At 40.8% G+C, this 12,572-nt stretch overlaps 2 protein-coding genes across 2 annotated transcripts in view; both read right to left on the minus strand.

Moving 5' to 3' along the window:
• The window catches only part of TMEM238 (transmembrane protein 238), a 4,494-nt gene extending 3,781 nt beyond the window's left edge, over positions 1-713 (minus strand). Inside the window, exon 1 of the mRNA XM_035339917.1 lies at positions 119-713. Coding sequence (XP_035195808.1) covers positions 119-516 — 398 coding nt within the window. The 5' untranslated portion in view covers positions 517-713. The remainder of the gene's footprint in view (positions 1-118) is intronic.
• Positions 714-3,903: 3,190 nt separating this feature from the next.
• On the minus strand, positions 3,904-9,439 carry RSL1D1 (ribosomal L1 domain containing 1). The gene is made up of 9 exons (XM_035339912.1): positions 9,322-9,439; positions 9,099-9,238; positions 8,649-8,787; positions 7,887-8,035; positions 7,650-7,751; positions 6,952-7,045; positions 6,735-6,863; positions 5,771-5,986; positions 3,904-4,425 (listed from the first exon to the last, which is right to left on the minus strand). Exons 1-9 carry the CDS (start codon positions 9,397-9,399, stop codon positions 4,093-4,095), a joined length of 1,380 nt encoding a protein of 459 aa, XP_035195803.1. The 5' UTR covers positions 9,400-9,439; the 3' UTR covers positions 3,904-4,092.
• Positions 9,440-12,572: the final 3,133 nt, after the last annotated feature.

Raw genomic sequence — 12,572 nt, forward strand, 5'->3', positions numbered from 1 at the left:
CTCAGGTAGGAGGGTTTTGGGGGGCAAGTCTCAGGTAGGAGGGTTTTAGGGGGCTCTAGACACAGACAAGCGATGTCCCCCCGCGGTTGCCCGGGGCCGAGGCCCTCCCACCTCTCACCTGCTGGGCTCCGCGGGGCGGCCCCGCGGACCCCTCAGCTCCAGGTCGGCGGCGGCGGCGGCGGCTCGGGTCCGCGGCGCGGAGCCGAAGGCCGAGGAGAGGCGGCGGCTGAGGCCGTGCACCAGCCCCCGCAGCACGCTGTCCCCTCGGCCCTTGGGCGGCGCCAGCCCCACGTCGTCGCGCAGCTCCTCCAGAGGCACCTCCAGGTTGCCCGCGTACCAGAACACCCACCAGATGAGGCTGAGGAAGATGCCGATGCCGCCCGCGTAGATGAGCAGGTCAGCGAAGAACACGTCGGCGAACACCCCGGCCAGCAGCACCGCCAGGCCCAGCGCGTCGAAGGCCAGCGCCAGCCAGAAGGCGGCCACGCAGCGGCCCAGCCCGCCGGGGGCCGCCATGGCGGGGGAGCGGCGCCGCCCGGGGCCGCCCGCACCTGAGGGGGAGGCGGCGCCACACCTGAGGGGGACGCTGAGGCCGCGCCTCCTCCAGCCGCACCTGCCGGCCCGCCGAGGCGAGGGCGGGAGAGTGGGCGGCCGCCCTCAGGCTCCCTGTAGCCGCCCGGAGCCCCGTCCCTGCAGCCGGGCTTCTCTCTCGGGTGTCGGGCGCCGCCGGCAGGCTGCTGCCTCCTGCCCCTGACGTGTCGAGGCTGCTGCTGTCCTGTAGTCAAGTCGTGGTGGCGCTGCCCCGCTTCGTGAGGGAGGAGCGGGGCTTGGAGGCTGCGGGTGTTCCCGTAGGTAAGCTGGGCTCTGAGGTGAGGTTTTTGCCTCAGCTGGCTGACGTGCAGCCAGCTCTTTCCCAGAAGGGAAGAACGCCAGGAGTCTTGAGGTAAAGTTACCTGTTCCACATAGACATGCGTGTGAGATGAGGCAGCTCCTACTGGACAGGGGATTTGAAAGGCAAATATAGTGTATACGTGTAAGGTCATATAGAGTGCTTTAACTACGTGCTTGAGGAGATTGGCTTAAAAAGAGCAGTCAACAACTTCACATTAACAAGAAGGAAGCTAGTGGTGAATGCAGGTATAGAGGTGAAAAACCCAGCAGGTAAAACTGTTATGTAAAAGGCAAGCTGCATATCTCAGTTCAGTCTTGTGAGAGTTAGTGACTTGGCACATAACCTCACACCTTGTAGCACTCCAGGTCCCCAAGCCCAAGAATTATATACAGCTCTAGGATTTCATGCATGTACCCTCAGGAGGCTTTTCTAACAAGTTGTTTAATGATGGGTAGCCATGCTATTCCAGTAAGCAGCTGCTTTTGACAGCATAGACAATTGATTTATTATATTTTATTATTTATTTCATTTTATGGGTGCTTATATAAAGGAAATGAAGAGATGGTTTTGTCTTTTCAGCCTGGTAGTTGTAATTATTTAATTGAAAACAATTGTGTTTTACACCCGATTTGATTCTGTAATACATCAGCAATAGGCACAGTTTCAGTTTATTTGGAATGAATATGAGTTTTTCTTATTTTCTCCTTTTTTGTTTGGAAAGTGTAAAGTTTCCCTAGGTCTCTTACACACAGAAGACGTAACTGAGAATGAGTTGAGAAATGTAACTCTGTTAACTGTGTTAACTTACTGATTCTAAGCCAGGGTGACTACTACAAATATCTCCAAGTGAAGGTCTGTGATGGCTATGTTAAATTATTACCCCAGTTTTATTAACTCTAAATATACATATATATATATATATATATTAAATATATATATATATTAAATAAGAGTGCATTACTTATAGGAAAAGTAAAAATTGCATCAGTAGTGTCACATCTTAGTTAACTGTCAGAATCCTGGATAATTTGCAACTTGAAAAGGAACAAATTCTGCTACATAGAGCATAGAAATTATACGTACTTTCTCCCCAGTGGCTCAGTTTGTAGCTTTATCGAGTGCTTTACATCTTACCTAGCTATGAATTCCAGAGCTGCTGTGACCATAAAGGCAGGGCTACTTCAATCCCAACATAAATTCTCAAACTGTTGTAGAATTTTAAAGCAGTGCTTGTTAATTTTTCCAGTGCAAAGGATGTGCTTTTCTAGCACCTACAAGCTAGTATGAATCACTTTTAATTACACAGACAGAAGTTATGATCTTCAATCCCTAATTTTCTGCATATCTACAAATTAACAAATGATTTATTTTATCATGAATGTTTAGATGCAAAAACATTGAGGTGAGTTCCAAAAATGGAGGTGAGTTCTGCATCTACTCTCTTAACTTCATTATTATGGAAGTGAAGTGATACTTTGCAGGCCAGTCTAGAAAGCAATAGGATTACTTTTGGTCAAGAATTAAATCTTTTGTTAGCATGGATCTAAGAGATCATTGAGACAGACTTGCTATTTTGGCTAAGGTTCACTTATTTATTGATTTAAAACAAAAAAAAAAAAAAAGTTTGTGGTAGATCAGAACAGGGGGTCATGGGTTACAGAAAGCTGACACCACAGATCAAACAGAATCTTTTCATATTCTTTAGTGACTTGTTTACCACTTTTTATTTAGTACCCAATCATTTTGTAGGCAGCAAATCTTAATACAGGATGGCCTAAATAGGAGATTTTTTTTTTTTTTTTTTTTTTTTTAACTCAGCAAATTAGGCTGGTTACAGACTGTTGGTTTATCTTCTTTTATGAATTTGAGTAATATATTGTTAATGAAGATTTATACCACTAGGGCTTTCCATAACAAGTCTGCCTTTTATTCTCTCCAAGTATATGAACTAACCATAGAGAAAGAAACAATTTGGTTATTCCATGCAAATTCAAGTGTACAACTTTTCAGTTCTTCGGTGTATTTTTCATGCTTTTGTGGGACTGGTTCACTTTGGCGGCACATCTGAATTCATAGAGTGTTTGGTGTTTTTCAGATGGAAGGAACAACTTCACTGTGACCAGCATGCAGGGATACCCTCAATCATTCTTGTAGCAGAAACAGGCCCCAGAAGTAGAGGTAAGGAAATTTTGCTTGATGTCATAAAGAATAAATGGTCAACATGTACAAAGATGCAAGTAAAATGATCAGTAAGGTAGCTTAGGAAAATATCTTTTTCTATCAAATTAGATTTGGGATTCATTTCATTCCATAGACAGAAAGCAGTGTTTTTTTGTTGTTGTTTTTTGTTTTTTTAAAAAAAGATCGATCTCACTTCTCACATCTATTAAAATACATATATTATTGGATCTCAATGAATAAATACATATATTTTGTAATTTTTCCTGAAAAATGTTTTATTAAGAAGTTGAGTAAGAAGAGGCTAGAGTAATATATATGGTAAAGACTGCCTTATGTTGTATCCCAGCCCAGAAACTGACATCTGCCTGATATAGACTGCAGATATTTCTTTAAACTGCAGTTCAATTTCAGTCTGAGCTTCTATGTGCTGTTACTATTCCATTTAATGGCGAGCAAACAGCTGCAGTATCAACTGCTTAAACTGCTAAGAACTGAAATCTAAAATACGAAAATGTGGCTATAAAAATATTAAATGCAAGTGCACTTGTGGTATATTTTATATATTATGTTAAAAATGAAACATATTTAACGTTGAAACAACTGAAACAAATTAGTTTATCATTTGATCATAGACTGTCTTTCTTGGGATACATGGTTTTTATTTCAGCCCTTTTTCATACCAGTACCAAGTTATGCTTCTGGAAAATGTCACTTATGCAACATTTCTCCACTTTTATCTGGAATAGTCCCTTCCCTGCTCTTTGACACTTAAATAATTTGGGTACTGTCAGTTTAGACTAGGAGAAAGATAAGGTAATAAATAAAGCCAATTAAAATGATGTGTTTTATTTGTTCCAGCTCATCCATTAGAAGAAAACACAAATGAATCATTACAAGCCAGTGAAAAAAAAAGCTCTTAAGATGAGATTTTCTTAACAAGGTATGTTATTCCATGAATATGCTTGTTTTCTAAAAAGACACAATTGAATGACTATATAAAAAGTTACAATAGACAACAATCATGCTGACTGTGGCCTGCCCACTTTCTTGGGTGTTTGCTTTGGTGTTTTGGAAGATTTCTTGTCTGACTGTACTAGTTTCCCAGCTTTAGGTGTTGCAAAAGACTTTGCTTCAGGCTTTTTGGGAGTCTTTTTCAGCTCTTTTTCTTTTATTGCTTCCTTTGACATGCTGAGCTGCTTGGCTTTCCTCTGTTTTGGTGACATCTGCATGTCTGCACGTTTTGTTTTTGGAGCCTCAGCATCTAGAGGTTGTTTCTTTCTCTTACCAAGGGTTGCTTTTGTATTCTTGCCTAGGTTGTCACTTTCTACTGGACTCTGATTTGGTTCCACTTCCTGTAAGTAAGACATAAGAAAGCATTACCCTTCCCAGTAATAAACACCTCCACTGTTTCTTCAAGAGGGATCAATGAAAACCATTCTAAATTACAAATGCTTTCTATCTATCAATTGTACTATTCCTTAGCCCAAAAGATTTTTTCACATTTCAGGCTGGAAACAGAGGACTAAACATAGAACTAAATCATGAAAAGTTAACAAAATAGTTACTAAGTAGATTGAACAGATATGGATGTTCACCTTTCTAGTTAACCAAGTCATTGAACTGTTAAGATGGCAGAATTTAAACCACAGCCCCCCTTCTTACCCTGCATTTAGGCTTAATAGATTCCAGAGATCAACTCTATTCAGAGTCCATCTGTACACACACAAACTGTATTTGTACGTGTGCACTAGGCCCAGTATTTCCTAGAGATCATCACATATTCCCAAACGGCCCTCACGAAAGAAGGCTGCTGACACCAGAATAACTCATACAACTCAACTACAGCCGTACCTATCCCATGGCTCTAGCAATCACATTGTGTGAGCTGACAGAGGCCTGCTGCATGACAGCAGCTTGAAGCAAGCTGTACGATTTTATTTTTTACCGGGCTGCAAATAATCATAGTGGTAATCTGGGTATCTCTGAACAGATGTACAGTTAAGAGTTTAAAGATACGCTCTAATCACAAGTGTAGTATAACTGGTTTGAATTTAAATGCATTAATGTTTCATTCACCCATTTCTGACCACTAGGTATTTGTTAGACATGCAAATACTGTGAGTTTGGTTGTTTTGCACACGTGACATAATCCATGCTAACTTCAATATCCACAACAGTAAATCTATGCAGTATTTCATGCAAGCTGCTAGCTCTTAATGTATATTATGACTGTTAATGTTGTATATTACTGTCCTAGAGAACGCATGCATTTGTTTTTCAAGTTCTGCACTCGATAGATGATGCATTAAAATACATAAAAAATTATAAGAAATTTTGAATTAATCAAGTAAGTTATTGATTTATTAAAGTATCAACTTCTCAATCATTTTACCCTTTCTTCTGACTTCAGACCTGTTATGAGCTAGACAAAATCGCCACTATTTAGGAAAACAATAAAAAGGACAATAAACACTGGCTTCCTTTGTAAGAGGAATTAACTAAGAATAAGTAAATAAATCCTCAGAGCATCCCTCAATATACACACAGATCTTGCTTTCATGATATTTTTAAGAAAATTCAATTCACCTCAAGTGTGTTAAAACACATTATTCCCTAAGGAGCAATGAATGATTTACATAGTTCATAGTATTTAGTTTTAACTGAAATTGAAGTTTCTCAATATTTTTAAATAATTACCTTTAGCTCAGCTAGGCTGGTTATTTGCATAGGCACCAGTTGTGGAATTTCTTCTTCATCATTATGTTCATCTGGTTCTTGGACTACTTCTACTGTTTCTTTAATCACAAGTTCCTGGGTTGCAGCAGCATCCTTATTTTTTGTTTTCACAGTAACTTGACTTGAATTCACTTTTTTAGCTGCCTTCTTCGTTTTCTTCTTCTTCTTCCTCCCTTTCTACAAAGAATTTGAAGTACACCTCAGACAACTCCACATAACAATTGTTTTAATATGGTTAAGAATAAGATAGTCTAGCAACATCAAGTGAAATGTTCTTCAGTAAACCTGGACTGGCCAACCATAAGGAAAATATGTTACATTCAGCATAGGAGAAGCTCCTCATAAACACCTCATAAATAAATGAAAAATTAGTCTTTAAGTTGTATAGATATGCTCCCCATTTGTTTTAGAAATTGGAACATAATAGGCAGAACCAAATACAAAGGAATAGCTTTTTTTTTTTTTTTTAATGTAAATGAAGCGCTCCCATCCTGGCAAAATAATATACAAATACCTGAATAATTCACAAGCTCCTATGCCACTGATTAGCAAATATATAATGGATGCATAGTCTAAATCCATGTATATGTTAATGAATGTAGTTTCAGAAGGCAAATACAAATACACTATTCAAGCAAGAGTTTCAAGAGTGAGTCTCAGTTGAATCTATGTTTCAAGACTAGAAACTCTTAGCTTATTTCTAATTTGCTTTATAACATATAAGGGAGTTTCTGTGATTTCTTGTTACTGGGTATGGAAAGTGCTCAGTCAGGAGTGCCTAATAACTTTGTGGCCACAGCTACCTGGAATCCATGGCTCAAGCTTGTAAGCCCAACACATTAGTTGCTATAATGCATTAAAAAAAAGCCAAAGAGCTAATGGTTCTGATCTGGGTTTATGGCATTTGAAGATTTTTTTTTTTTACCTCTCCTTCCTTTCTATCGACAACTGGCTGTCTGTCAAGCTCATTTAAGTTGGAGATACGTGCAGTAAAAATTGGAAGTGCAACTGATTTAAGTGTCTTGAGGTGAAGAACTTTCACGTTTTTCCAGTTCTGCAACAACAAAAAAACATACATAATTTAAAAATAACAAGGCTAAAGGCAAATTAGTTCATAATTTGATGCAATCAATCAGCAGTACCTTTGGTAACTTCTTATCAATCACTTCAGCTGCTGCAATGATGTTATCTACTATCTCACCAGCTTTCATTCCAGTGTGACCTATACGTGTTGTACTGAAAACAGAGAAGAGTAACATTTATGAATGAGTAAATAAACATACTAAGTTACTTGTTCTTCGCTATTCCCAGAAATAAAACTGAAGACCACTTATCTGCAATTATTTTAGCTTTCATGGAAGATGGCTGACTATCACTGAAGTCCTTTATAATATCAGTCAGAATAGATTTACCTGTATTAACTGTTTTAATATTATGAAATGCAGTTTCTGTCTTTTATTGCTAAGATATATTTAGATCAAGATTAGTTTAGATGCACAATAGGTTAAAAAGAGTCTCATAAGAAGACAGTATCTTGGAAGTGGTTTTTATCTAATTGAACAGCAATATTTTTCTATGACTGTACATGCTGATTGACAGTGATAGTTGCCTAGAAATTCCTTAGCAACAAGGAAAAAAACTTTAGAGTAAGACTTCTTAGTAAGTAGAATTACTTATCTCTTTATAAGTATTGTTGTTTTATACCTATTTTCTAAGGTTCAGAATGACCCATACCTGGAACGGTGACCCGTAACATCTTACTTTTGAATAAACAATTCAAAATTCCTGCAGTTAAGGTGCAATAGACTTTCCTGTGAAGTATTAAACTCCTCATACTTACTAACAGCACCCTTTGTTGGTAACTGGGAGTGTTGTACCCTGGATATGTTTTTGAAACTCTTTAGCAAGATTGTTGGCTTTTAGGTTAACACATAACGGTGCCCTAAAAAAGAAAAGATAAAGGGAAAAATAATAATTAAAAAAAAACACCTACCAAGTAACTAAGCAAAACTTTAGTAAGAAAAATTAAATCTTAGAATAACAATGCAAAACTGATACACAGAATTTAAAGACCTACTTTTTCCTTTCATAGAAGTGTTTTCCTAAATGTGAAGGCAAAAGCCTTCTAATTCGGTCATCAGACAGGAAGAGATCGAATCTGTTCAGGAGGCGACGCTTTGCTTCAAATGGTTTATACTCTTTTTTGAGAGTTTTGTATGAGATCACCTACAATGAAAGTAACAGTTTAGTCCCACCATTGAAAACACAGCATAGAACATTTATTATAACCACATAAAATTAACTTGCATAACTGCTAGTTGGTCAAGAAGAATTATTTTAAAATGTTGAAGAAAACTGATAGAAAAAGGATACAGTAGTTTTTAAAGAATCAGATGATATGGATCTCTTGCATAGCAACTGCACATCACCAGACAAAACTAGAGTACATGGTAATACCTAAATCAAGATAAATACAGCAATAGAAAATATTTTCCAATTTTAATGACTGAGGGTAGCATAAGTGATCCAATCCAGTTACAAAGGACTTGAATATTCTTTTGTATTGTGAGTAAACAATTGAAAAAATTCAAACCAAATATTGAATATTTATCTAACCATTACGTCTGATTGCTAAAGGCATAGTCTTAAATTGAAATTATTTTGAGTAATTTTTTAAGTTTGGAAAACATACAGTTTGAATAGGCACAAAAAAATCTTACTTTAAATTGCTAACTCAGAATTACTGAGATTAGAATACTAAACAGTGGAATTTTTTCCCTTTCCACTGAAGAAGAAAGATACAACAGTAATGTACTACATCGTCATCTCTCTTCCTTACCTGGCTAACACTTGTGATCCCATTCTGGGTTAAAAGTTTCTTGTAAAGATTTTCAGTCTGTTCTGCAGACAAATTCGGTTCATCCTTTGTGAACAGGCAAATCTCACATGTTTCTGTTCGGATGCTATGTGGCAGTGGTCTACAGTGAGAACATGAGAGGGAGAGAAGACACGTTTTTTTCCAGAAGTAGCTCTACATTGTCTACAAAGATGATTAGAGCAGGCAGATCACATGTCCTGGGAGGAGATGAACCACCCATGCACCATGCCTGCACCCGGTGAAGCTGGGTAGTGCTGGCGCCCAGACAAAGCGATGTATGCTTTCTCAGCACAGTAGGGTACAGCTAGAGGCAGTCCCAGGGCCATGGAAGTGCACTCCCCGAGCCCCCAGCCAACGCAGAGCCCTTGGCACGCCGCAGGACGGGAGGCCCCCCGCGGGCCGGTGCCTTACATTTTGATGATCTGCGGCACCCGCGGGATCTTCCACACGGTCACCAGGAGGTGCAGGCTGTCGCTCTCGTTGAGGAGCAGCGCGTCTCCCTTCACCTTGCTCTTGGAGAAAGCCAGCAGGGCCTCCACCGCCTTCCGCACCTGCAACGGCACCGGCCGCACTTGAAGCAAAGCCAAACCAAACCGAACCAAACCGAACCGCCCCGGCCGGCTCCCCGCGGTACCTGCCCGCGCTCCAGCCGCCCCGAACCCCTAGCCATGGCTCCCCTGGCGCCACGTGTGGCCGCCGCCTTCCGGGGCATGGCGGGGCCCGGCCTCCCCTTCCGTCCCTCCCGGGAGCGGGAGCGGGCGCGGCCTGGCGGCGGGAGGCCGGCACGGCCGAGCCCGGCTTAGCGCCGTGTCCCCGAGAGGCAGCTTTACCTCAGGGACGGCGGCCCCAGCCCGACCGGCTCAAAAAGTAGGAGCCGGCCGCTCGCGGCTGCCTTCAGTCGGCCCTCTGTGCTCCCCCGGGGTAGCTCCCGCTCTGTCAGCTCTGGTTCTCCTGCCCGTGCCCTCATGGTACACGGTGCGGCGGTGCTGCCTGCAGGGAGCACGTTTAGCCGGCTCATGCCCAGCCTGCTGTCTGTCCCCACCGTCCTTCCCAGCAGAGCTGTTCCCCAGTCATTGTCCAGCCTGTGTTGGCACTGCTCCTTCCCAAATGCAGGGTTGTGTTTGTCTTTGTTGAATATGGACAGATATTTGTGTTGCCTGATCTCTCAGGCCCAGGTCCCTCTGTACAAAAGGGTTGTGACTGGTCCCCCAGTTTGATTTCATCTACAAACTTAATGTGACTGTGTTCCAGGTGACTTAGATGTTAAACAGAATGCGTCCCAGAGTAAAACCCAGTGGTACCCTGCTAGCGGCCTTCAGGTAGAGTACAAGCCATTACTCTGCCCTCATTTTCCAGGTAGTCACTAGCCTGTTGGTTGCCCACCCCTCCGGACCATAATATTTAAGATACCAGAAGACTGTGGGAGACTTGAGAAATATGCTAAAAGTGAGGTAAATGCCATCCACTCTGTTTTCCTCATCCATAAATTCGGTAATTTTGTCATGGAAATAATCACATTGGGCAGGCATGATTTGCACATGGTCAATCCATGCTGATTGTTCACAAGCAGCTCCTTCATCTATCTCAAGGGAATTGTCCCATGATTTTTCCAGGGCCCAAGTGAGGATGACTGGTCTGTGGCTCCTGGATTGCCTTCTTGGTGCTTTTTGAGAGTAGGTGGACCTCTCACTCTTCTCAGGTCACTGGGACTCTCACCCAGTTTCCTTTCAAAGCACTGGGGGACACTGGAAGCCGTTCTTGTGGCCCTTGATATTCTTGGACAGTTTCAGCTCTAGGTGGGCTTTGATTCTCCTGTGACAATACCTACATGCCTGAGCAAAGTTTCTAGATTCCTTCTTTGCAGACTGTCCTTGATTTTACCTCCTGCATTACTGTCTTTTTGCACTAGAGTTCTGCTGTAAGTTCCCTGTTTAGCCAAGACAAACTCCTAATGGATCTACTTGTTTTCCCGAGTATCAGGAGGTACCTTTGTTAAGATTTGAAAAGGTTGTCCTTAAAGACCTGCTGCCAGCTTTTCTGAGCTCCTTTGCCCTTCAGAGCTGCCTCCCATGGAGCGTTGCCTCCTGTTTCTCTGAATAAACCATAATCCCTTTCCTGAACTCTGCTACTCATCTTTCTCACATCCGTCAGCATCTTGAGGTCTGCTATATCCTGGTCACTACAGTTGAGGCCACCATTGATTGTCACATGTCAAACCCTTTCTTCCTTATTTGTGAACATTATGGCAGAGCTACTGCATCTGTGTTCCAGTTTAGAAATGCATTGACTGACTCCATGCAAGTAGTTTAGCTGTGGGACACATGCCATCCGATTCCATGTGGCCTAAGTGCATGGCATTGACATCAGATCTACCCTGGAGCTATTTTCACCTTGTTCTTACTGTGCTGTTTATCCCCTGGCAGTATTTGTGCTCTGCATTCATCACACTTCCACCTGGGTAATGTAGCTCTGCATAACCAGGAGTTAAACATACATGAAATAAGGAGTCTTGGTCTTGGTCACTCACACTTCACCTCCAGATTTTTGCTTGCTTTTTGCTTTTCTAGTTATGGCTTTGTTCCAACAAAATTTGTTACTCAGTCAGTGTGCCAGTACAAAGAGAAAGGAACTAAAATACCCTAATCAAGACAAGCTCCTTTATGTAATGATTTATGTTTTCACTCTGCTGGCAGAGCTCACGGAGTAACAGCAAAGAGTCAATGGCTTTAAGACTTCTCCAAGGAAGACTTCAGGCAGTAGCTGCAACACTGCATATTTGCGTCTTCACGGTTTGTATTGAGACAGGCATATAGAGTTTAGGAGGTTGTTTGCATACTAATTGACTTGATGTAATTTGCTGTAGATAGGTTATTTACTGATTGATATTAGTGGGAAAAATAACTCCTGGAAAATGGAAATTTTAACCTTCTATTGTATGCTTTTTGACAAATAAGATAAATGAAACTAGCCAGGAAAAATAAAAGCCATCCTTTGTTGCCATGTAGTTGTAGCATGAAGTATTAATTAGAGAAATTATTGAAAGGCTAGGACCATCCAGAGTAGCTAAATCGGGCAGACTCATTAATACCTTTTCAGCACTGGTAGGACTTATGCATATGATGCTAGCTGTGGCATTTTATAATCTGATAATTGTATTAGCCTTGCTCCTATCCCTGCATAGGCCTTGCATATTTTACAGCAGATGCTTTAATAAAACATCAACAGATTATTGTGAGATGTTAAAATAAAACAGATAAAGTCAGATGACGGGGAAGTCTCTTTGAAAATATCATAGGCTAGTGTTGTAAGAGGTGATTGAACAGTATGTTTGAAGCCTGACTATACTGGGTCAGCATAGCATTAGTAAGATAAACTAAAGGGACTATTATTAGTCACTATTACTTTGAGTCATTATGATTAATGACTCAAATTCAAATTTCTCACATATCAGTCTCATCCAAGCACATTTTCCTGCAAGTTTTTGTTTGATGTGACTAAATTTCAGTATATGCGGTTTAACTGACTTAGCTAATTTTCTCTTGAAAGGTGGTTGACATAGCTAATACAGCTGTCACAAGAAAATAAGTTAATCTCTTGATAAGAAATATTTCAGCTTAGTATGTGAGTTGTATGCAATGGGTACAAACTATGAAGAGTAATAATTTTAACTTTTTATTTTGCAAGTTCACAAATTAATACTCTAATGAAAATTAATCATTTTTGTAAATATTAGCCCATACTAAAAACATACTGTAAACATACTCTGATGTAACTTTCAATTTAGCTTTCTCTGCTGCTGAAAATATTTTTTCCTTAAGTCCAGTCACAACTAAGATTTAAAATGTCATACTTGCCAACCTTTCTACCTTATTACTTACTTAAGAT

This window comes from Oxyura jamaicensis, chromosome 14, assembly GCF_011077185.1.
Source record: "Oxyura jamaicensis isolate SHBP4307 breed ruddy duck chromosome 14, BPBGC_Ojam_1.0, whole genome shotgun sequence".
Taxonomy (NCBI): domain Eukaryota; kingdom Metazoa; phylum Chordata; class Aves; order Anseriformes; family Anatidae; genus Oxyura; species Oxyura jamaicensis.

What these genes read in the sequence shown, in the direction of transcription:
- RSL1D1 (XM_035339912.1), bottom strand. Translation starts at nt 9,399, where the DNA reads ATGCCCCGGAAGGCGGCGGCCACACGTGGCGCCAGGGGAGCCATGGCT. An exon ending in GTGCCGCAGATCATCAAAAT is followed by an intron (nt 8,788 to 9,098) that starts GTAAGGCACCGG and finishes TTCTCACTGTAG; the next exon opens with ACCACTGCCACATAGCATCC. An exon ending in TCGATAGAAAGGAAGGAGAG is followed by an intron (nt 5,987 to 6,734) that starts GTAAAAAAAAAA and finishes AATTCTTTGTAG; the next exon opens with AAAGGGAGGAAGAAGAAGAA.